At 40.6% G+C, this 25,909-nt stretch overlaps 1 protein-coding gene across 5 annotated transcripts in view; it reads left to right on the top strand.

The window, feature by feature from the left end:
• PIK3CB (phosphatidylinositol-4,5-bisphosphate 3-kinase catalytic subunit beta) overlaps nt 1-25,488 on the top strand; it is a 223,008-nt gene extending 197,520 nt beyond the window's left edge. For 4 of the 5 annotated variants that reach the window (XM_050964001.1, XM_050964000.1, XM_050963998.1 and 1 more), the window contains 5 exons: nt 4,376-4,543; nt 5,610-5,733; nt 11,180-11,325; nt 20,955-21,087; nt 23,976-25,488. In XM_050964001.1, coding sequence (XP_050819958.1) covers nt 4,376-4,543; nt 5,610-5,733; nt 11,180-11,325; nt 20,955-21,087; nt 23,976-24,113 — 709 coding nt within the window. In that variant the 3' untranslated portion in view covers nt 24,114-25,488. Of the gene's footprint in view, nt 1-4,375; nt 4,544-5,609; nt 5,734-8,395; nt 8,714-11,179; nt 11,326-20,954; nt 21,088-23,975 lie in introns of those variants that run through there. The other variant, XM_050964003.1, reaches the window with a different exon arrangement.
• The last annotated feature ends 421 nt before the right edge of the window (nt 25,489-25,909 follow it).

The raw sequence follows: 25,909 nt of genomic DNA, 5'->3' as shown, positions 1-25,909 counted from the left end.
TAACCATATTTAATTTCCACTGACACATCTTCAATCCCCCAAATAAAGCAATTCAATCTGGTTGAAAAAAATCACACCTACCCCTCCAGTCCAGTCAGTGCTGCCCCTTCCGCCTCCAATCCTCCTGCCCCCCATTTCTTTGAACAATAGGTCTCCCTTGTGCTGTCCTGGGTGCACAGAAGGCCCTAGGCTTCCCAGCTTCTCCTGCTTCACCTGGGACCTCTGGATCCTTAGCCATGAACCACACTCCTGTGAAAACAGCAAGGCTTCAGTTGCTCTATTGCTGCTTTTCTCCACCTTTCCTTTTAAAAGAGCAGGAGCACATGCTTACTGCCTCAATTGAATCTTCTCATGGGAGCCTTATCCAATCTGAGGGCCTCTGCCACCACAGATGTTACAGCTTCAGTGAAATGGTCCTGGTGCGGAAAGCGCTATGCAGCAGATGAGCAATCTGGGATGGGGGCCAGACTTCTCTTATAACCACCACAAGCCTGAATGTTTATTTTATAGCAATTCTAAATGGAGGCTCAGTCCTGTTCTTCTCTTCTGCTTGGGGTCTACACAAGGACAGAAACCCCAGCAGATCATCCTCTCCTGGAAGGGTGACAAAGTATTCAGCTACTGGGAGCATGTGTTGGTCTTCTGTGCTGCAAAGCTGGACAGGGGTAGGAGATTTAGAGACCAACCTTTCACCTGGAGATATTGACCTGCTTTACAGCCAGCTTATCTCATAACTTCAGGTTTGTCTACACTGGGAAAATGAGTGGTATTTTAAAATATGTTATCCAACACATTTTTAAACAGCATTTTGCCATAGGATGGTAGGTAAAGATAATTAAGTTTAAAAACATGCTACCTGGTCATGATTAACTGTTAGAGGGGAATGAATGTTAGTCAACACAACTTTAAAATACCACCCATTTTCCCAATGTACACAAATGGTTTCAAAGGCTGTGTATTTTTTTCTAGGAGTCAACTGAACTGTCACATATAAATCAAGATGCTTTAATCCAAAACCTACATATTACAGTGTTTGGTAGATTGATAGGCAAAGCGTTATATACATATATTTACCTTTCTTGTCTAGAAGCCTACAGTGGATTTTCATTTTTATTTGTATTGATAGGTGTGACGTCTGGCATTGTGGGTACTACAAGTAAATTAAGGGAAAGTTTATTTTTAAAAAAACCAAAGAAAATCTTTCTTTAAAGTTTGTAGAATTTCAATCATTTAGTAAATTGAATGCTATACCTGAAAATAGAAGAACTTGCTGATATAATGAAGTACCAATACTCTCCCATTTATTTGGAAGAGATCCCTTTTGAAGAATTAAGCTTTTGAAATAGGGATTGAAAAATACTAGAGAAAATATCGTGTGGAAAGAACATTATATTTATTGCCAAAGATTGCTTATAGATCTGTCAGTGATCTTTACATGGTCTTAAAAAAGGAGGAAGGTATCCTGCTGACAGATGTTGAAGGCAAAAAGGCTAGAAGGAGATGGACAGAGCCCTGAGGATTTGTCCCCAGTTTGACTCCTGTCAAACTGTCTCTCTGACAAGAATGTTTTTTCCTCCAGTTGTAAGCACACTGTCCTCCAGGGGCTGAATAGCTTTCATCATTGCTTGCTTTTGAAGGGGAAGTTGTTGGATATGTGCCAAGTTTAGCTGCAAGTAAGGTAGGTTGAAATGCCATGGAAGAGTGCCAGCTTGCACTTTAACCTGGCAATACTTGGCTTACATTTTCATGTCGTGATAAGGATGCGAAGTGTTCCTTGCATCGTGAACCCTGATGTTATGCAATTGTTATATGTATTCTTTAATTCCAGTTTGAAAACTCTGCCTTGGATGTTGTTTTTTTTAAACTGGGAAAGAGACTGTAATAAAAAAGAAAAGGTTACAAATCTGAATTTTTTTTAGTTTATTTTAAAAACAGATTTCTGAAATACTGAACAATAATCTGGATATATACTATAACCAAATCATCTACGTTTAAGTTTTATTTTATGGTTCTCAGACAGAGATTGTATTACATATATATGATTCTGTTATTCCACTGAATGGTAGAGATGGAAAAAGTAGCAGCGCTTCTCATTGCTAGTGGAAGATTATTCCTGACAGTATGGGTTTTTTTTTGTTAGTGCTTTCCCCAGTTCAATTTTATATGTCCCCAAAACACAGTTTCCTGAATTGTGTAGGGGCAGTTAAGAGATGTTTACCGGGGGGGGGGGGGTGTCTGTGGCCGGGCCAGGGTTGGAATTCTCAATCCATGTATTCTCTTCAGCCTGCCTTCTAGCTTTGCCCAACTTGTCCTTCTGCTGCTGGTCCTATCCCTGCCCTTAACTGGGAAACCATAAAAGGGGTTGGTGGCTTTCAGCGGTGAATTCTTGACACAGATTCTGAAATGGTCCTGCATGAAGAGATAACATGGGTGATTGGCAGCAGGAGGCATTCTACCTGCTCATAGCAGTCCGGAGTTCAAACATTTACATAGTGTAGGGTGACCATATAGTAAGTGTGAAAAATCAGGACAGGGTGAGGGGGTAATAGAAAGCCATATTTAAAAAAAATAATAATAAAACCTCAAATATCAGGACTGTCCCTATAAAATCGGAACATCTGGTCACCCTAACATAGTGAGAGAGGCTAGAGAAGTTGTGAGCAGGGGAGACTGTTCTGCAGCTAGGAGTGAGAAGAAGGGAAAGAGGTGTGGGTGGGAAAGTAGAGGAGATTGGTAGGAGCAGGATTAATTCAGCTTCTGCCCTTACCCTAACGGACAAGAAGGTCAGTTCACCTTTCAAGACCAGTGGGTAGTAATGTTAACTATATACTTTTGAACTCATGTCCACTACTATATTTGATGCCATATTTTGGTCTAATTAAATAAATCCTAAAATTAGTAACCAGCTTTTTAATATTTATGAATATTTTGTAATTTCTATTATAGTAAATTTCAGTTTTATAATCAGTTACTTTAATGAAGAAGTATAAAATAAATCGTCTTAGGGTTAGTGATGGGAATAGTGTACAACTAGAACACCAGATTTGATGAAACTGCTTCATATTTATTTGAGTAGTAAATATTGCTAGCATCTATATGACCCTATTCTCCATACTTGTAAATACCTCAATTAAATTAGTTCTGCATTAAATAATCTTAAGCCTGTTTTTTGTATTCCCCATCCATACCTCCTCACCATATTGGTTGCATTTGTGTGGTCCAGTTCAATCTTAGCTCTAATTTACTTCAATATGAATTATCAAAACTGAAAACAGAATATATTACCATTGTTGAGTATAACATAATTATGTGTTGCCAATATGCTCGTCTCTAGATGGTCTTTTCTATCAACATCAGTACCTGTGGTGTGCACTTCCTTGTCTTTTACAATTTTCTTGATTTTAAATTAGTGTGGTGGTGGTGGATGTCCTGTAAAAGAAATTCCAGATTTGGGTTTTCTATCTCTTTGTAATGCACCCAAGCAACCTACAGTGGTCATTCTTAAAGACTTTGGAGAAGATACTGTGCTACCTCTTTATTAATTTCTTGAAACTTTTAAATTGAACTAGAAAGAATGGAAATCCGATAAATAGTGTCTAAAATATAGAGGGGCTGGATTTTCATTGGCACTCAGACACCTTTAAACTTCTCTGACAGTGTAAAGGAATCTTAAAGTGAGTGTGAATGTAATGTACTTCCTCTTTACAGCTGGTTTACATTCTAAACTTGCAACTGACATGAAATGGCTCCCTCTATTGTTTTTCTAACAGAATTACACTTCTGTAAAAAGCAAAATGTTGCTTATTTCCCATATAGTAGAATCCCTGTTTTGCAGACTAATTGGGGACTGAGGAGTGTGTAAAGTGGAAAAGGTCTTTAAGACCTTTTAAGCGCTAAGAATTACAGTAAGTACAGTGTATAAATTGTAGTATTGTGCACTGCATCATTTTCTTCTTGTCCTTCTAAGCATTGCAAAAGAATTTCCAATACACTAAAGGCATCAAAATGTGAAAGAATGTTGACTTGTTCTTCATCTACATGAATTTTGTTATGTGATATCCACCCTCCCTGCCTTTCTCTCCCCCCCCAAAAAATAAATAAATCAGGAAATCATTTCATATAAGTGGCCATTTGTAACTTGTAAGATTGGTATTTGTAAAAGTGAGCTTCTTCAGCAGTTTCTGTATTTATGTAGTGGAGGGAAAATACTATTTTTAAATAAAGCATTGACGTTTTCACTCTGGAGACATGTCCATTTATTAACTTCTGAGAATTTAGCCTTAAAATTAGCATAGACATGCAGCCCAAGAATGTTTGTGTTGAAAGAAACAGTCTTCTTAATATTTTTTTTAATAGTGTCTCTGTTTTGTTTCAGGATGTTGCCATATGGTTGTTTAGCAACAGGAGACCATTCTGGCCTTATTGAGGCTGTTTCTGCTGCAGAAACCATTGCAGATATTCAGTTAAATAGTAGCAATGTTGCTGCTGCTGCTGCATTCAACAAAGATGCTCTCTTAAACTGGCTAAAGGAATACAATTTAGGGTAAATTTTCATGTGTATTTCTTGCTTATAACTTATGTTATAAAATTTCCTACAAGGTGAAATTCTGCTTTGAGGATTAAGAAAAAAATCACAAATCCCATTTTAGGGTCCAGTCCTGCACGGTGATGCAGAGCACCCATTTTTCAAGTAAATTTTCAGAAAATGTATTCTGTATTCAGAATCAGTAGAGCGTACACTGTATTATTAACCTGTAATAAATAGGTTTGATCCCCTTTTTAAATTCAAAGCAATCTGAATTCTGGAGCCATTATAGCATCACCATAATACATATCCAAAAGGATTGGGTGAGATTCTGCACTGCACCTCAAGAGGCACAGCAGAAAACTCACAGCCCAGGGATTGGGAGAGGCTAAGGTGGCTGTAAACTCTGCAGTCTCGAGCATAATTTAGACATCCCTCAGGACTTGTCTGGGACCCGTTGGGCCATAGCGCTGTCTGGAATCTCCAAGCACTGTGTGCTGTAGCCCTGCCTCCAGCACTCCCTGTATGCCAGGGCCTGCCAGGGAGTCCTCAGACAGCAGTCTCATTTCTGTCTTTCACTGTTCCTGTGCCTTGAGAGTCTTCCCTTGGCTGCATCCAAGACTTTTACCTGCCTTTTACATTGCTCTGTCCCTTTTACCCATGTAAAAGGGCTGAGTGGAGTGATGATCTCGCCCATTGTGTGCATGCAGCTATGAACAAGTACACACATATATAGATGTCTTCGCAAGTTTGTTGCCTTTTTCTTTTTAGATGCCGGATTCAGATTCAGGTTGCTCTTGGAGTCCAAACACTCAATTCCACCATTGGCAGCATCATTGGATAAGCCATGAAACATAGTTTAAAGAAAATAATAATTACACATACCTAATGGCTCAGTGCCATTGCCTACTGTAATCATTTCATGTCTACATAGTGAAATGGTTTAATAATCCTGCAGTTGGGCTGTTTTAAAATATCCATCTCTGATCCTAGTTTAAGCAAAAGTATGTGTTTTCTTAATGTGAAAATAGAAGGTGAATTATTGCTAATGTGCAGAATTATTGTTTGCCTCTGTGTTTTTTAGAGATGACCTGGATCGAGCCATCGAGGAGTTCACCCTATCTTGTGCTGGCTACTGTGTAGCTACTTACGTACTGGGCATCGGTGACAGACATAGTGACAATATCATGGTCAGGAAGAATGGTCAGGTAAGAATCCTGTTAGCAGTTAGATGAACTCTATTTAAAAAAAGTCTTTGCCATTATAATTCTTGTACAAAGCTTACTTGAGGTTTTTTTCAGGTACCTTTGTCTTATTCTAGTTTTGGTGTCTTATTAGAATAAAACATAAATATGGAACTCTATATGTAAATAGTAGTCGTCATGGTTAACTCCATTCTGGTAGATGAGGAGAAAAAGTGAGTCTTGAGGAAAGATTTTAATCAAGAGAGGATAGCAGCTTAGAGATCACTGCATATATTGTAAATTAATTATTTGTCAAGTAAGATTGTTCTGAATAATTCATCATTTCCCTAAAACCCAATAAGTCTCCTTATTAGAGCTGGGCAAATTTTTTTCATGCTAATCATTTTTTTCACTGAAAAATGCTGATTCTGTTTAATCGAAATGCATATTCAAGTCTATTTCAGAAAAATTTTTGGTCAACTGTATATTTTGTGAAATATGCAAACAGTTCATTTTCAGCATTTCTACAATGTAATATTTTAACTTCTTATTTCAGAAAGACATTTTGTTTCAGAATTTCACTGTTTTGTTTTTTAAAAAAAATTGAAAAGTTAATCTTGAAAGCAAAACACTTTAGTTTCAGATTGAGCAAAAAGTTTTGTTCAACCTAAAACAGATTTTTTTTTCCATCTTCGTTTCTCCAGAAAGACTGAAACATTTGTGTTTTGGGTCAGCCCAAACAGAATTGTAAGTTATTTTTTGGTTTGGCCACCAAAGCAGAAAAATCAATTATGTACACGGTGCTACTCCTTATAGCCCTAGATCAGGGGTTGAAAACCTTTCAGAACTGGTGTGCTGAGTCTTCATTTATTCATTCTCATTTAAGGTTTCATGTGCCAGTAATACATTTTAATGTTTTTAGAAGGTCTCTTTCTATAAGTCTATAATATATAACTAAACTATTGTTGTATGTAAAGTAAATAAGGTTTTAAAAATATTTGAGAAGCTTCATTGAAAATTAAATTGCAAAGCTCCCTGGACCAGTGGCCAGGACCCAGGCAGTGAGAGTGCCACTGAAAATCAACTCGCGTGCCGCCTTTGGCACGTTTGCCATAGGTAGCCTACCCCTGCCTTAGATGATTATAGCTATGGTCAGATCTTAGTGTATCTTGCAAAGTACCAACCTAGAAAATCCAAGTATGGAGTTTTGAACTGTATGATTCCATTAGGGTTAAACATGAAGAATACTCTCAATAAAAACTGTTTTTCATAATGAATATTTTTTATTTCTAGTGTAGCTTTATCCAGATTTCAGTGAAATCACACCTCCATCTACAAAACATTTTCTCATTTTTAGAACAATGCTGTCAGTATTTTATTAATTTGTAGAATTTTTCCTTTAATATCCCTGACACTGCCCCATCACCAAAAACATGAAATAAATTAAATTTTAATAAGTATTTATTTATTTATTTTAAAAAACCTTACCTGACAAAATTTCAGCCCTGTAAAGGTAGAATGCCAGAGACTCCTTGAAGTCTACAGGGGACTTCACGTGGAAAACACTTAGGGTGTGTCTACAGTATGAAATTAGGTCAATTTTATAGAAGCTGATTTTTTTATAAATCGATTTTATACAGTTGATTGTGTGTCCCCACTAAGCACATTCAGTTGCCGGGGTGCGTCCACAGTTCCAAGGCTAGCCTTGACTTTCGGAGCGTTGCACTGTGGGTAGCTATCCCACAGTTCCCATAGTCTCAGCCACCCATTGGAATTCTGGGTTGAGCTCCCAGTGCCTGACGGGGCAAAAACATTGTCACGTGTGGTTTTGGGTACATGTCATCAGGCCCCCCTCCCTCCGTGAAAGCAATGGCAAACAATCGTTTCTTGCCTTTTTTCCTGGGTTACCCGTGCAGACGATCTACCATGGCAGGCAAAGAGCTCACTCAGCTCATTGTCACCATTACATCTCCTGGGTGCTGCTGGGAGACACGGTACTGCATTGCTTCACAGCAGCAGCTTCTTGCCTTTGCAGCAGCAGACAATGCAGTACAACTGCTAGCCATCGTCGTCATCTCCTGGATGCTCCTGGCCGACCTCAATGAGGTCGGTCAGGGCACCTGGGCAGACATGGGTGCTCCTGGCAGACCTCGGTGAGGTCAGTTGGGGCTTCTGGACATAAATGGGAGTGACTCCAGGTCATTCTCTTCTTTAAGTTTCGTCTCCTGGAGGTTCAGTCCTCCCTGGAATATCATGCGAGCTGGAGGCTTCTGCCTAGGCTGCTCTCCCAGTCAGCAGCACCACGTGTTCGCACCTACCCCAGCCTACCCCTTGCTCTCATGGCTCGTGAAGCCTGGACAGTAGTAAGGAGCAGTTCAGCTATAGGCTGAGCAAGTGCAGAATGGTGGTAGAATGTGCCTTTGGACGTTTAAAAGCTCGCTGGTGCTGTTTGCTGACTAGACTGTTTGTGATTAGAAGAGCACAGCAAGGTGTACTGCTCATCACAGAGGCTTTGAAAACCAGTTTCATGACTGGCCAGGGTTTGGTGTAACAGTTGTGTATGTTTCTCCTTGATGCAAACCCACCTCTTTTGTTGATTTTAATTCCCTGTAAGCCATGTCGTCAGTCGCCCCTCCCTCTGTGAGAGCAACAGCAGACAATCGTTTTGCGCCTTTTTTCCGCACAGACATCATACCACGGCAAGCGTGCAGCCTGCTCAGCTCAGCCACCGCTGTTGTGTCTTGGGTGCTGCTGGCAGCAGACAGTGCAATAGGACTACAAACTGTCATCATCGAACGACCGCTTCCGCTGCCACTCTGCTCTCCTGTAGATGCCATACCACAGCAAGCATGGAGCCTGCTCAGATCATCCTGGCAGTTATGAGCGCTATAAACACCATGCGCATTATCCTGCAGTATATGCAGCAGCAGAGACTTCAAAAGCAGGCGATGAGGCAAGGGCAGCGCGGTGATGAGCATGATGAGGACGTGGACACAAGATTTCTCTCAAGGCATGGGCCCTGGCAATTTGGACGTCAGGGTGGGAGGGGGGCCTGACGACATATACCCAAAACCACCTGCAACAATGATTCCAGACTACGTGCTATTGGCCTGGTGTGGTAAAGTGTCCTACCATGGAGTACAGAATAAGGCTGCCCTCCCCAGAAACCTTTTGCAAAGGCTTTGGGAGTATATCTAGGAGAGCTTCATTGAGATATCCATGGAGAATTTCCACTCCATCCCCATACACGTTAACAGACTTTTCTTGTAGCTGTACTGGCCGCGAATGCATCCCAAATCTTCAGGGCAAATTAATCATTAAATACACTTGCTTTTAAACCATGTATTTTGTTTTCAAAGATACACTCACCAGAGGTCCCTTCTCTGCCCTCAGGGTCCGGGAGCCAGCCTTGGGTGGGTTGGGAGCGTATTGGCTCCAGGATGATAAACAGTTCCTGGCTGTCAGGGAAAACGGTTTCACCACTTGCTTCCTGTGCACTATCTTCAACCTCCTCTTCATCTTCCTTGTCCCCAAAATCTGCATCCTTGTTGCATGAGAATCCATTGACGGAGTCCACGCACAGGGGTGGGGTAGTTGTAGGGGCAGCCCTGGAATGGCATGCAGCTCTTCATAGAAGCAGCACATCTGGGGCTCTGACCTGGAGCGGCCGTTTGCCTCTCTGGTTCCTTGGTAGGCTTGCCTGAGCTCCTTAAGTTTCACGCTGCACTGCTACGGGTCCCTGTTATAGCCTCTGTCCTTCATGCCCTTGGAGACTTTTTCAAATATTTGGGCATTTTGTCTTTTGAAATGCAGTTCTGATAGCACGGATTCCTCTCCCAATCAGCAGTCAGATCCAGTACCTCCCGTTCGGTCCATGCTGAAGCTCTTTTGCGATTCTGGGACTCCATGGTCACCTCTGCTGATGAGATCTGCACGGTCACCTCTGAGCTCGCCATGCTGGCCAAACAGGAAATGAAATTCAAAAGTTTGCAGAGCTTTTCCTATCTACCTGGCCAGTGCATCTGAGTTGAGAGCACTGTCCAGAGCAGTCACAGTGGAGCATTCTGGGATAGCTCCTGGAGGCCAATACCGTTGAATTGCTTCCACACTACCCCAAATTCAACCCAGCAAGGTCGATTTCAGCACTTCTCCCCTCATCGGGGAGGAGTACAGAAATCGATTTTAAGAGCCCTTGAAGTCGACAAAAATGGCTTCGTCGTGTGGGCAGGTGCAGGGTTAAATCGATCTAATGCTGCTAAATTGAACCTAAACTCGTAATGTAGACCACGGCACAGATACTATGATGTTGGGCATCATGGTAAAGCCCTAACACAGGTAAATAATGTTTATTGCTGTACCTTGGAAGCTTGAAACTGAGATTTCCTTTCTGACTGATCCTCCTGTGTGGACATTGCTTTGTACTCAGAGTGGCCAGAAGAGCCAGGCTGCTGGCACTGATTTTTCTGTTCAGTTTTGAAACACTGAGAATAAAAACCTAAACAAGAAATTACATCTCCTTCAGAGAGACACAAAAGATGAGGTGTTAGGGCAGGATGGGGGATCACTGAGAGTCTCATTTTTAGCTAACCGTTCCTGACAAGGTCTCCTGTCAAGGTTTTTTCCCCCACTTTGAACTTTAGGGTACAAAAAGTGGGGACCTGCATGAACACTTTTAAGCTTAATTACTAGCTTAAATCTGGTATCACTGCCACCAGCCAGAATTTAGTGTCTGGCACACTTTCTGTTCCCTCAAAACCTTCCCTGGGGAACCCAGACACAAACCCCTTGGGTCTTAAAACAAGGAGAAATTAACCATTCCCCCTCTTTTTCCCCCCCACCAATCCCTGGTGAGTTCAGATTCAACCCCTTGGATTTTAAAACAAGGAAAAATCAATCAGGTTCTTAAAAAGAAAGCTTTTAATTAAAGAAAGAAAAGGTAAAAATTATCTCTGTAAAATAAGGATGGTAAATGCTTTACAGGGTATTCAGATTCATATAGACCAGAGGGACTCTTCCCCTAGCCTTAGATTCAAAGTTACAGCAAACAGAGGTAAAAATCCTTCCAGCAAAAAGACACATTTACAAGTTAAGAAAACAAACATAAGACTAATCTGTCTTGCCTGGCTTTTACTTACAATTTTGAAACGTGAAAGACTGATTCAGAAAGATTGGGAAAGCCTGGGTGTACATCTGATCCCTCTTAGCCCCAAGAGCTAACAACGAACCAAAAAAAAAACTCAAACAAAGACTTCCCTCCACCAAGATTTGAAAGTATCTTGTCCCCCGATTGTTCCTCTGGTCAGGTGTCAGCGAGGTTTACTGAGCTTCTTAACCCTTTACAGGTAAAAGACATTAACCCTTAACCATCTGTTTATGACCCTGACAAGGTCCCCTTTAATTTTTTTTAAACAAATTATAAAAATAGTATATTTCTCTGGAGAAATTAATTTCTATTTCTCTTTTTGTTTAGCTCTTTCACATAGATTTTGGGCATATTCTTGGGAACTTCAAATCCAAATTTGGAATTAAAAGGGAACGAGTGCCTTTCATTCTTACCTATGATTTCATTCATGTCATTCAACAAGGCAAAACGGGGAATACTGAGAAATTTGGCCGGTAAGTATTGTTTGGATGTCTAAGATAAAGTCATAACCTCTTTCCTCTCCTTATAGCTGGAACAAAGTATGTTGATCAGTTCCAGCACACAGTTCTATGCATAATCAGCATGCAGTAAAATAATGTAAGGTGATCAGCCATCCAAGTGGACCTAGACTAAGGAAAAATACACCTTAGCAAACTTGAAACATTTTTGCTTTTTAAGAGAGAAGTAATTTTAACTCGTTTAATTTGAAAACGAAGTGTTAAGAAAATACCGTACATCCTGTGTATATGGATGAACTGAACTACTCATTATGGTATGTAACCTATCGTTTAAGTCAGCTTCTGTACCAGATGACTGGCAAATAGCTAATGTAACACTGATTTTTTTTTTTTTTTTTTTTTTTTTTTTTAAAAAGGCTTCATGGCTGATCCTGGCAATTACAGGCCAGTAAACCTACCTTCAATACCAGCAAATTGGTATTGCTGGTAAGAATAGAATTATCAGACACACAGATTAACATGATATGTTGGAGAAGAAAGAACATGGCTTTTGTAAAGGGAAATCATGCCTCACCAATCTATTAGAATTCTCTGAGCGTGTCAATAAACATGTGGACAAAGGTGGTCCAATGCATATAGTGTACTTGGACTTTCAGAAACATTTACAAGGTCCCCCACAAAAGGCTCTTAAGCAAAATAGGTACTGATGGGATAAGAGGGAAGTTTCTCTCATGGATCAGTAACTGCTTAAAAGATGGGAAACAAAAGGTAGGAATAAATGGTCAGTTTTCACGGTCAAGAAAGGTAAATAATGCGGTCCCCCAAGGATCTGTACTGGAGCCAGTGCTGGTCAACATATTCGCAAAAGATCTGGAAAATGGTAAACAGACTGTGAAGACTTACAAAGGAATCTTCAAAAACTGGGTGACTGGGCAACAAAAAGGCAGATGAAATTCACTGTTGATAAATGTAAAGTAATGCACAGTGAAAGACACAATCCCAATTATACATACAAAATTAGGAGGTCTAAATTAGCAGTTACCACTCAGTAAAGAGATCTTGGAGATATTGTGCATAGTTCTCTGAAAACAGCTGCTCAATATGCACCGGCACTCAAAAAAGCTACCCAAATATTTAGGACCCAGTAGGAAAGGGATAGATAAGGAGAATGCAAGAGGGGAGGACTCCTGTCTCAGACTGAGAAAGCAGGACAATCAGCGAGTTATCTTAAGTGCCCATACACAAATGCAAGAAGCCTGGGAAACAAGAAGGGAGAACTGGAAGTTCTGACACAGTCAAGGAACTATGATGTGATTGGAATAATAGAGACTTGGTGGGATAACTCACACGACTGGAGTACTGTCATGGATGGATATAAACTGTTCAGAAAGGACAGGCAGGGCAGAAAAGGTGGGGGATTTGCATTGTATGTAAGAGGAGTATGACTGCTCAGAGCTCCGTTATGAAACTGCAGAAAAACCCAAGACTGTCTGGATTAAGTTTAGAAGTGTGTCTGCTATAGACCACCAGACCAAGGGGATGAGGTGGACAAGGTTTTCTTCCGGCAACTAGCAGAAGGTACTAGATCTCAGGCCTTGGTTCTCATGGGAGACTTTGATCATCCTGTTATTTGCTGAGAGAGCAGTACAGTGGTGCACAGACAATCCAGGAAGCTTTTGGAAAGTGTAGGGCATAATTTCCTGGTGCAAGTGCTGGAGGAACCAACTAGGGGCAGAGCTCTTCTAGACCTGCTGCTCACAAACCGGGAAGAATTAGTAGGGGAAGCAAAAGTAGATGCGAACCTGAGAGGCAGTGACCATGAGATGGTCAAGTTCAGGATCCTGATGCAAGGAAGAAAGGAGAGCAGCAGAATACAGACCCTGGACTTCAGAAAAGCAGACTTTGACTCCCTCAGGGAACAGATGGGCAGGATTCCCTGGGAGAATAACGTGAGGGGGAAAGGAGTCAAGGAGAGCTGGCTGTATTTTAAAGTATACTTATTGAGACTGCAGGAAAAAAACATCCTGATGTGTAGAAAGAATAGTAAATATGGCAGGCGACCAGCTTGGCTTAACAGTGAAATCCTTGCTGAGCTTAAATGCAAAAAAGAAGCTTACAAGAAGTAGAAGATTGGACAAATGACCAGGGAGGAGTATAAAAATATTGCTCAGGCATGCAGGAGTGAAATCAGGAAGGACAAAACACACTTGAAGTTGCAGCTAGCAAGGGATGTTAAGAGTAACAAGAAGGGTTTTTTCAGGTATGTTAGCAACAAGAAGAAAGTCAAGGAAAGTGTGGACCCCTTACTGAATGAGGGAGGCAACCTAGTGACAGAGGATATGGAAAAAGCTAATGTACTCAATGCCTTTTTTGCCTCCGTCTTCACAAAGTCAGCTTCCAGACTCCTGCACTGGGCAGCACAGTATGGGGAGGAGGTGACCAACCCTCTGTGGAGAAAGAAGTGGTTCGGAACTATTTAGAAGAACTGGACAAGCACAAGTCCATGGGACTGGATGCGCTGCATCCAATAGTGCTAAAGGAGTTGGCGGATGTGATTGCAGAGCCATTGGCCATTATCTTTGAAAACTCATGGCGATCAGGGGAGGTCCCGGATGACTGGAAAAAGGCTAATATAGTGCCCATCTTTAAAAAAAGAAAGGAGGAGGAGCCAGATAACTACAGGCTAGTCAGCCTCACCTCAATCCCTGGAAAAATCATGGAGCAGGTCCCCAAGGAGTCAATTCTGAAGCACTTAGAGGAGAGGAAAGTGATCAGGAACAGTCAGCATGAATTCACCAAGGGCAAGTCATACCTGACTAACCTAATTGCCTTCTATGAGGAGATAACTGGGTCTGTGGATGAGGGGAAAGCAGTGGATGTGTTATTCCTTGACTTTAGCAAAGCTTTTGATACGGTCTGCCACAATATTCTTGCCAGCAAGTTAAAGAATTTTGGGCTGGATGATTGGACTATGAGGTGGATAGAAAGCTGGCTAGATTGTCGGGTTCAACGTGTAGTGATCAATGGCTCCATGTCTAGTTGGCAGCCAGTTTCAAGAGGAGTGCCCCAAGGGTCGGTCCTGGGGCCGATTTTGTTCAATATCTTCATTAATAATCTGGAGGATGGCTTGGTCTGCATTCTCAGCAAGTTTGCAGATGACACTAAACTAGGAGGAGTGGTAGATATGCTGGAGGGTAGGGATAGGATACAGAGGAACCTAGACAAATTAGAGGATTGGGGCCAAAAGAAACCTGATGAGGTTCAACAAGGACAAATGCAGAGTCCTGCACTTAGGACAGAAGAATCCCATTCACTGTTACACACTAGAGACCGAATGGCTAGGAAGCAGTTCTGCAGAAAAGAACCTATGGATTACAGTGGATGAGAAGCTGGATATGAGTCAACAGTGTGCCCTTGTTGCCAAGAAGGCTAACGGCATTTTGGGCTGTATAAGTAGGGACATTGACAGCAGATCGAGGGACGTGATCATTCCCCTCTATTCAACATTGGTGAGGCCTCATCTGGAGTACTGTGTCCAGTTTTGGGCCCCACACTACAAGAAGGATGTGGAAAAATTGGAAAGAGTCAAGCGGAGGGCCACAAAAATGATCAAGGGGCTGGAGCACATGACTTATGAGGAGAGGCTGAGGGAACTAGGATTATTTAGTCTGCAGAAGAGAAGAATAAGGGGGATTTGATAGCTACTTTCAACTTCCTGAATGGGGGTTCCAGAGAGGATGGATTTAGACTGTTCTCAGTGGTAACAGATGACAGAACAAGGAGTAATGGTCTCAAGGTGCAGTGGGGGAGGTTTAGGTTGGATATTAGGAAAAACTTTTTCACTAGGAGGGTGGTTGAAGCACTGGAATGGGTTCCCTAGGGAGGTGGTAGAATCTCCTTCCTTAGAGGTTTTTAAGGTCTGGCTTGACAAAAGCCCTGGCTGGGATGATTTAGTTGAGAATTGGTCCTGCTTTGAGCAGGTGGTTGAACTAGATGACCTCCTGAAGTCCCTTCCAACCCTGATATTCTATGATTCTATGATAAGACAGAAAAATATCATAATGCCACTATATCAATCCATAATATGCCCACACCTTGAATATTTCATGCAGTTCTGTTTGCCCCTTTTCAAAAAAGATGTTAAATTGGAAAAAGTATAGAAAAGTGCAAAAATATGATTGAGTATGAAACAGCTTCTGTATGAAGAGAGATTAAAAAGACTGGGATTGTTCAGTTTAGAAAAGACACGATTATGGGGGGATATGACAGAGGTCTACAAAATCATGAATGGTGTGCAGGAATTTAATAAGAAAATATTATTTACCCCTTCAGATAACACAAGAACCAAGGGCTACCCAATGAAATTAATAGGCAGCAGCTTTTAAAACAAACATAAGGAAGTACTTCTTCACACAATGCACAGTCAACTTGTGGAACTCATTGCCAAGGGATGTTGTAAAGGCCAAAAGCATAACTATGTTTTAAAAAAAGAATTAGCTAATATCACAGAAGATAGGCCCATCAGTGGCAATTAGCCAAGTAGTCATGGATGCATCCTCATGCTCTGGGTGACCTGAAGCCTCTGACTATCAGAAGCTGGGCTGGACAACAGGATGATCACTCAAAAATTGCCTAGTTCTTTTCATTGCCTCTGAAGCATCTGAAACTGGCCACTGTCAGAAAACTAGACTAGATGGACATTCGTCTGATCTAGTGTGGCCATTCTTACATTCTTAAGTCTGCATTCACAGCAATGATGTCTCAACCATGAAACATAGCTATCTTTAGCCATGTGAGATAACTGATTTGTTGCCTGGAGGGGGAAGGGGAAAGAGAAGTTTGGTGTAAGAGAAAAATGAGGAAGGATTTCTTTTATAATAGAAATTGGTTGTATATAGATCTGATTCATGTTCATATTTTTATAAATGATTTTCCTGAATTTAAAACCCACCCATTGTTAAAACACACAATTATTTTAACACCCTTCTTGAGTACTGTGTAAGTAGAAATAGCACTGTTTCTATCACTGTCAGAAATTATCCTGCAATTCTGCAGTCATCAAATTCTAGGGTTTATAGCACTATTTAGCAGTTTTGGTGATATTTCTAAAACTAATTTTCTACAGATTTTTGCCAAATGGCTAAATGTAAATGTATGTACCATCATATTCGGCAACAAGCAATTATTGAGAGCATTTTAGGTCTGCCTACCAGAATCCTAAAGATAATATAGCTGTCAGCCAAGGCTACTAATTTTAAGCTCCACTTCCTTTCCATTTGTTTTGCTCGCCTGACCTAAATGCATAGATGGTAATGTGATTCCCCAGTTCTTCTAGTGATTGTTCATATGGATTCCGTTCTGTGTGCCTGTTTCCCATGCGTTCAGAACATTCCGTCCAAAGGAGAAAGCCTCAAATGGATTCATAAGTTTCAAGGCTAGAAGGGCCTGTTGTGATCATCTGTCCTGTAGAACACAGGCTATAGAATTTCCCAAAAATAATATCTTAGAACAGATCTTTTAGAAAAACGTCCAGTCTTGATTTAAAAATTACCAGTGATGGAGAATCCACTGTGACCCTTGGTAAATTGCTCCAGTGGTTAATTACTCTCACTGTTAAGAATTTACTCCTTATTTCCAGTCTGAATTTGTCTACATTCAACTTCCAGCCATTGGATCATGTTGCACCTTTTTCTGCTAGATTGCAGAGCCCATTGTCAATTATTTGTTTCCCAAATAGGTACTTTATTGATTGTAATCAATTCACACCTTAACCATCCTTTTAAGATAAATAGATTGAGTTCCTTGTGGCTCGATTACTAATCTTTTAATCGATCTCGTGGCTCTTCTCTGAACCCTCTTCAGTTTATTAACATCTTTCTTGAATTGTGCACACCAGAACTGGACACAGTATTCCAGCAGCGGTTGCAGTGCCAAATACAGAGGTAAAATGACCTCTCTACTCCTACTCAAGATTCCCCTGTTTTTGTATCCAAGGATCCCATTAGCCCTTTTGGCCAACATCACACAGGGAGTTCATGTTTAGCTGATTATCCACCACCACCCCCAAACCTTTTTCAGAGTCACTGCTTCCCGGGATAGAGTCCTCCATCCTGTAAGTATGGCCTAAATTCTTTGTTCCCAGGTCTACACATTTACATTTAGCTATATCAAAAGGCATATTGTTTGTTCATTTGTTTGCAACCAGTTTGCCAGCTGATCAAGATCGCTCTGTATTAATGACCGGTTATTAATGACCTCTTTGTTATTTACCACTCCATCAGTTTTTGTGTCATCTCCAAACTTTATCAGTGATGATTTTGTTTTCTTCCAGGTCATTAATAAAAATGTTAAATAGCATAGGATCAAGAACAAATCCCTGCAGGGCCCCATTAGAAAGATACCTACTTGATGATGAGTCTTCATTTACAAATAAGTTTTGAGACCTATGAGTGAGTCAGCTCTTAATCCATGTAATGTGTGCCATGTTAATTTTATATCATTCTAGTTTTTTAATGAAAATGTTGAATGGTACCAAGTCAAACACCTTACAGGAGTCTAAATATATTACATCAACACTATTATTTTTATCAACCGAAGTTGAATCACATAAAAAAAAAAAGTATGAAGGAAATAGGAAATCTTTTCCATAAATCCATGTTGATTTGTATTAATTATATTGCCATCCTTTAATTCTTTATTAATTGACTCCTGTATCATTTGCTCTGTTACCTTGCCCAGAATTGATGCCCAGATTGGCAGGCCTATAATTCTCAAATCATCCCATTTAACCTTTTTAAATATTGACACATTATTAGCTTTCTTCCAGTCTTCTGGGACTTCCCCAATGTTCCAAGCCAGCGCTTCTAAAACTCTTGGATATGCGTTATCTGGACCTGCTGGTTTAAAAATGTCTAACTTCAGTAGTTGCTGTTAAACATCCTCCTTAGAAACCAGTTGAATAGAAAGAGTGTTATCAAATAGACTGACCTATACAGCTAAGTGGAAAAGGATTTCTATGTGGGCATTTCATCAGCATCTGTTTCCCTCAACACCCATTTCAGCAGTATTTTACTGTTTGTTAGTCCAGAAAGAATCTGGACTTTTAGTTTCTGAAGGGTCAGTATAGCAGCAAGATCTGCACATCACTCTCTTTATCCAGGGCCACACAATATTTTCTCATCCTACAGCAGGTAGATTCCTCAAGAGCCTTCCTTATTCATGTTTTCCCCCAGTTTGGGAGCTCTGTCCCTCTTGGAACTTCAATATAGTATTAAATGTTGATGGCTCCCTTTTTTGAGCCCATAGCAACCTGTACCCTATACCGTGTATCACGGAAGACTTCTTTTTTAGTAGCCATTGCATCAGCTCAAAGGGTAGGGGAAATCAGTCCCGTCTGGTGAGTCTCTCTTATATAGTTTTTCATTAGGACAACATTACTCTCAGGATTCATCCCAAGTTCCTGGCCAAAGTTCTTTCAGAGTTCCATATGAACCAGTTTATTCATCTCTCAGTTTTCTTTCCTAAGCCTCACTCAAACGCAGGGAAAGCTCAACTTCATACATTTGTTGTAGTAAAGGCATTGTCATACTATCTTAACTGGACAAAATCATTCAGGAACACCTAGACAGCTAGTAGCTTTCCCTGATAGTGTTATGGGTCAGGCAGTATCCTTACAAAGATTATCAAAATGGGTCTCCAACTGTATAACAACATGTTAGGAGATAGCCAAGTTAGCTCTTACTATATTAGAGCTCATTCCTCTAGGGCACAGGCAGCTGGTCCACATCTTTACAAGACACTGTTCCTTGGCAGAAGCTTCCAGATTGGATTCCCGTTTGGTAGGGCTTTCTTGCATTCATTATTTGTTGACTCCTAATATGCAGGTCCAAGCAAACAAACAACTGTTGTTGGTTACCAAGAGTGGAATACATGTGGACAATCATTTGAACAAGAAAGAATGGAGATTCTTTGAGATGTGTTAGTCACATGGATTCCAAGGCCAACCCTCCTTCCCTGCAACTACAGAGTCCTGCTCCTTCCAGATTCTGGCTTGTCAAAGGAGCTGAGGGATGGTTGGGCCCATTCCACCTTTTATTCCTTTGGGCCAGTGTAGGAACTGCTGCACGCTACATGGGGTGTGTGTGTGTCCAAAGAGGAGAATCCACTTAGACAATGCCTCTTAAAGAACCATAGTTACTGTCAGATAAGTAACAGTACTTTCTTAGCTCTTCTGTTTCTTTTCTAATGTCTTTCAACTCATTTACATAAATGAGAAAGAGAAGAGAAAAAGGAAGGAAAAAAATCTAGTTACAGGAGAATGAAGAGGGAGGGAATGTCTGTACAGATACCTCCAAGCCAGCTCACAGCTAAAAGACTCTGTAGCTGGTAGGCAAGAATTACAGGGAGCCAGCAGAAATAAACCATCCTTCAGACCAAATCTTCCACTCAGGGGCTCTGAACCATCTCATTGGCAGGGACACAGTAATGTCCCTGAGGTTCAACTTCATCTCTCTGACTTCTCTGCCTACCTGAGAGCTTGTCACACAAACAGGCTCTCAGAAATCTGGCCAGTTCCATAGCCTCCATGGCTATCAGTGTTGTGGAAACCATTTTTTGTGCCTCTCCAGCTTGGGCCTCCGCAGATTGGCTGCCGATCCTTCAACCCATTGCTTGCAACAGCCACTGACTGTGTTTACTATCATTGGCTAGTATGAAAGGTAAGGTACATGCAACAAGGGAAAATTGCCCACCAGTAATTCTATTTGTTAAAGTCCTTTCTTCTCCCTTTCTACATCATTCCTGACTTCTACCCACTCTGACTTGTCCCCCTTCTATCCACACACAAATCAGTTGGACTCAGGTCAGCAAGCACTCAGGACCTAGACTCCTGCTAGGGGGGCCGAGGGGAAGGAAGCAGTCAAAGATAGAGTCCTGGTGTCACTTGGGTTCAGGCCCTGTCATTTTGAAATGTGGATGCAACTCAAGCCACATACCCAAGTCAGAAGGTCTGTGGAGTACAGTATTGATGCATTAGCAAGGTCCAGCAATTGTAAACCCGGGTTTATAATGCAGTGTGGACTATCAAGAGTAGGCTTAGAAACACCAAGTCCACAAGCCCAGGTCCCACAGACCTGGACTTAGTGTGCAGTGGAGATGTACTCTTAGAAGGAGTCTCTCAGAGATTTTACTTTGATGTAAGTCATCACTTTGTGACAGAAGCCCATATTGGCAAAGAAGTGGGCATATTGATGCTTGTACATTCAGTTTGACTCACCTTTTGCCTCCTTGCTGCTGGTAGGTGGAGCCATAATGCTGTCTGTAGTTGGTGCTGCTGGATAAATGGAAAACAAACTGAATGCCAATGAGCCATTTTTCTACTGTAGAATAAGTAGTTAGCCCACAGTTCTGTTTGATACTGTCAGTATTTACTGTGTTTATATTTGCAAACAAATGCAGGGTTGGAAGTGGAACAGCTGAAGGGCTAAATAAAAGTTCACAAGTGTCATTTCAGACAGTAATTGTATACTAAGCTTAATTTCATTTGAAAAAATATATATTGGGCCAGATGACCTATGAAGAGCTATCTCACTGTATCTTCTCCTGCTTCATGTCCATTACATGTATGTTTTGTGATGGATGTTCAGGTTCCGCCAGTGTTGTGAGGATGCATATTTGATTCTGCGAAGACATGGAAACCTATTTATCACACTCTTTGCACTGATGTTAACTGCAGGGCTTCCAGAGCTAACTTCTGTCAAGGATATCCAGTATCTCAAGGTAAAAACCAGAACTACATCTCAATATGACTTAGCATTTCTTCTGTACATGAATTTATGGTCACATAGCAAATGCATTTCCTTACTTTTCTAAGCCCTCTCCCTAGGATTCCATTCCATATAATAGAATTTTCTTCAAGTGGTATCTAGTACTGAGGCACAGACCCATTTCCCTCAACTATTTTGTATGTAATATCCTGGAATGACTAGTTACTGTCTCTCAAGGGATCTGTGATGCATCCTAGGGGGTATCAAGAGTTTTTTGAGGAACCTTGCTACCTCCAGGCCTTAGCATGAGGAATGCTTGTGTATGCCTGCTGTGGGTCAGTTCCCCAACTCCACCAGTCTCTGGCAATGCAAGCACTGCCCTCCAGGCCTCCATCAGCCCCACTCTTCTTTACAGGTTAATGATAGGTACACTCCAACCCCTGAGCAGCCCCGTGGAGTGCACAGTCCGTGATCCACTAGTCACTCACAGAACTCTCAAATACTCTGCTCCCAAAGGTACAGTACAGCCAGCTTATCAGTTACATCTTAGACCATGGCTCTTCTTACCACACAATACTTAGGTATGTTTACAGTAAAAACAATACGTTTATTTAGCAAAGAATAGATTCAAGAAGCTAGTAGAATATATTATTTCATTTGATATGTTTGTATATTTTATAATATGCTTTCTAGAGCCTAAGCTTAACTAACAGGACGTTCCAATGTGTTTCAGAGGTTAGTTCACCCAAAGTTTCTCTCCAGTGTCAAACAACCAGACAGGCTGTGATCCTCCATTCAGAAGACAAGCATGCTGGCAGCTTGTCCTCTCAGTGAAGGATAACTGGGTGCATCTCTGCACCTCCAGATATAGTTCCAATGATTCATTGTCTTCACTTGTAAAAAGGGTAACCCCCGCTGCTTGTTTTTTCCTGTCTAGAAGCTCCCCTGGAGACATTACTATCATTTGATTCGCATTTTTCTCAGACTGTATGTAGTTGTTCATTATGCAGATGGCACTAAACTGGGAGGCGTGGTAGATATGCTGGAGGATAGGGGTAGGATACAGAGGGACCTGGACAAATGAGAGGATTGGGCCAAAAGAAACCTGATGAGGTTCAACAAGTGCAGAGTCCTGCACTTAAGACAGAAGAATCCCATGCACTGCTACAGACTAGAGACCGAGTGGCTAGGAAGCAGTTCTGCAGAAAAGGACCTAGGGATTAGAGTGGATGAGAAGCTGGATATGGGTCAACAGTGTGTCCTTGTTGCCAAGAAGGCTAACGGCATTTTGGGCTATATAAATAGGAGTATTGCCAGAAGATCGAGGGATATGAGTATTCCCCTCTATTCGGCATTGGTGATACCTCATCTGGAGTACTGTGTCCAGTTTTGGGCCCCACACTACAAGAAGGATGTGGAAATATTGGAAAGAATCCAGCGGAGGGCAACAAAAATGATTAGGGGGCTGGAGCACATGACTTATAAGGAGAGGCTGAGGGAACTGAGATTGTTTAGTCTGCAGAAGAGAAGAATGAGGGGGGATTTAATAGCTGCTTTTAACTTCTTGAAAGGGATTTCCAAAGAGGACTGTTCTGAGTGGTACCTGATGACAGAACAAGGAGCAATGGTCTCAAGTTAAGTGGGGGAGGGTTAGGTTGGATATTAGGAAAAACTTTTTCATTAGGAGGGTGGTGAAACACTGGAATGGGTTACTTAGGGAGGTGGTGGAATCTCCTTCCTTAGAGGTTTTTAAGGTCAGGCTTGACAAAGCCTTGTCTGGGATGATTTAGTTGGTGATTGGTCCTGCTTTGAGCAGGTGGTTGGACTAGATGACTTCCTGAGGTCCCTTCCAACCCTGAAATTCTATGAGGCTATGATAAGCACACAGTACACAATATACATATAGCCAGACAGGTAGATAAGCATCTCCTGACTGAAAGTAACTTGTTAAAAACCTTCTGGTGACCAGTCCCAAGGCACAGATCTTAAGAACATAATTTGCAGTATACATACATAACTGATTACATATTATCCATACATACATTTTGTGATGATTATGGGGACCATTGTGACTCAGGCTTTCAATAGAGACCTTATATGATACACTTTGTCAAACTAGTATGTGGATACCAAACCTGGGGGATCTCTGTGACTCTTATGAACCCTGTGCCCTCTGCCAGTTGGCACCAAGAGGTCAGATTCTGACCCTCTGGGCTGCTGATCTCATTAAGATCAGTGGGAAATGAGGGTGCTTGCATACCCTCAGAGGTTTTTTTATGACCTCACAAATTGGCCAAGGACCACAGTGCTGTAAAGAAAAAAGCTTTTCTTAATTTCTGGGTCAAAATAAAGAAATAGTTTTAAAAGTATCTTATCATCTAGGTAGGTAGTTCATGTTCATATGAGAGGGCTAATGGAATGTTTTTCACAACAGAACAGTACAGCATGTTGCAAATTGCTTCACTCAGGTAAAAGTACGTTTTTCATACCAGCTTTTCCTGGTTGTCACTTTTTTAGATTCTCCGTCAGTTCATTTCTTTTTTGCCAGCATTGAGTTGCCATCTGCCTGTATGTTACTCATAACTTCTAGTTACTGAACTGCAAATTAGTGCCATGTTCTTCTTCAGTAGTTTTTTTTTTTTTTGTTGCTTTAACAGTAAACACTGGCCAGAGTTGGTTAGTTTCTCAAAAACACCTGTGATTTCCCCTTTTTTTCTTTCTAACTTTATCATTAAATCCAGAAAATATCACTGTATATTGATAAAAGACTAATAGATTTAAGAGGTTTATAGTAGAAAAGGAGAATGTGATTTAGAAAAATTAAAATTGCTGGGAAGGGGGGGAACATAACTGGATTTTAAATTCCCAACAGTACCTTTTTGTTTCCTTTTTGTTTTTTAGGACTCTCTTGCCTTAGGGAAGAGTGAGGAAGAAGCGCTAAAACAATTTAAGCAAAAATTTGATGAAGCGCTCCGGGAGAGTTGGACTACTAAAGTGAACTGGATGGCTCACACTGTTCGAAAAGATTACAGATCCTAGGTGGTTTTTAGATTTGCACTAAACTGAATATTACTCTGACAATAAGTGTTTAAAAAGGGAACTGTAGGCTTGACCAACAAAATGTATTTCAAAACAGAAAAAGGAAGTGGTCTGGAGAATTGCTGATTCTTTTGCACTCTGCTTCTGAATGCTTGATCCCAAGACTTTCTGAACAAATAGTAAATATCCTGGATAATCAGTTCCTGCTGACTTTGCACGCTGAGAGCTACTAGATACTTTATTCTTTTTTTTTTTTAATTATTTGGTACTTTAAAAAAGTGTAAATATTTGTTTTTGTATGTTGGGGTAATGTATTCTACACACCCGAGAGGTTTGGAGACCTCTCATGAAACTGCTCATTGTTTTAAAATTGGGGCTTAAAAGAAGAGTGAAAGTTTTTGATATCTTAATACTAGCTAAACATGACCATACTGTATATATTTTTTCATATGAAATCTGCCCTACTTGCATAAATGCATTAATTAATTCTACTGTAAAGAGTAGCCACAGTTATTGTACTACAGGGAGGTGCTTAAAGTCTTGTACTGCTGCTGAAAGAACAGTATACAGATATTTGTAAGATTTCTAATGGGAGTTCTTCAAAAGCACTTAGTTTTGTCCTAACTTTCTTCTCACTGACTTCACTAGGAGCAATTAGACCAATGCTGAATGCTTCTGAAAATCCCTCCCAAAAGATGTATTGTCTTCAATTCAATCTGTTTAACTCTTTGCAAAAAGCAAAGTTATTTCATCTGTCTGCAAAGAGTTGCTCCATTCAGTCTTCCATTTAAGTTCATAACAGTGATGCACACACAAACACATTGTGTAAAGTATGTACAGTATATGGACAATTTTACTTAAATATAATACAAATACTGATTAACAGAGCCTATGTACCAAAATAATAAGGAAATTGTACCACCAACTCGGTACTTAAGATTTTGTAAAAATAAAGTCCATACTTAAAATTCAACATGTTATAAAACACCAGTGAGGAGTCATAACTCTGTTCTTACTGTATTTATTAAAAGCCTGCAGTAATATTACTTTTCCAGGATATTTGTGTTCGGTTTAAGATGATTGATAACGAAACTGGATTTGTTTTAATTTATTTAGTGAGGTATCAGTTTTTTAGGTGCATAAATGGAGAGCTATTGTGATACGTGCAATAGAAACTGCTGTTTTAAAGGTGTAATATATACTGTTTCTGAACATTAGGAAGATGGAACTTAACTACTGTTCATTCTCCAAAGACCACTGGTAGCTCTCAATTTGTGTTGACATTTGAAAGAGAATTAAATATATATTTACCTTTGGACTAAACAATTGTTTTACACAGGAATTTCATTAAAGATGATTTTACTTTGTTCTTAGAGTGAATTGTTTTGTCCTCTTTAAAGACCAGACACCAAATCTAAGCCAGTTAGAAGTACAGCATTTTACACAATTACTTGATTTCTTTTTTGTCAGATATGAAAGGACTGAAATGTTGTTTTGCCCCAACTGTTGGGTATACTCTCTCCTCATTGTTCTGTGCTACTACTGATGTTTCTGGGAATGTCTGTTGTGTTAATATGCTAACATATCAATTGTTTTAGTTTCCTATCCACTTTTGGTAACCATGTACCATATCACCCCTCTGCTTTTAGGAGCAGACAGGAAGAAGGGAAGAAAAACTACTCCAATGGCCACAAATCTGTCTTCACAGTAAAGGGAAACGAATCATCAGTCTCTGCCACTTCACTGCTTAAAAATTAATATCTGTAACCGTTGCTCAGTTGAATCAGCAGAACCAT

This window comes from Gopherus flavomarginatus, chromosome 8, assembly GCF_025201925.1.
Source record: "Gopherus flavomarginatus isolate rGopFla2 chromosome 8, rGopFla2.mat.asm, whole genome shotgun sequence".
NCBI classification, from domain to species: domain Eukaryota; kingdom Metazoa; phylum Chordata; order Testudines; family Testudinidae; genus Gopherus; species Gopherus flavomarginatus.
Note: the sequence above shows the minus strand (reverse complement) of the source record. Positions and strands in the feature narration are given on the sequence as shown.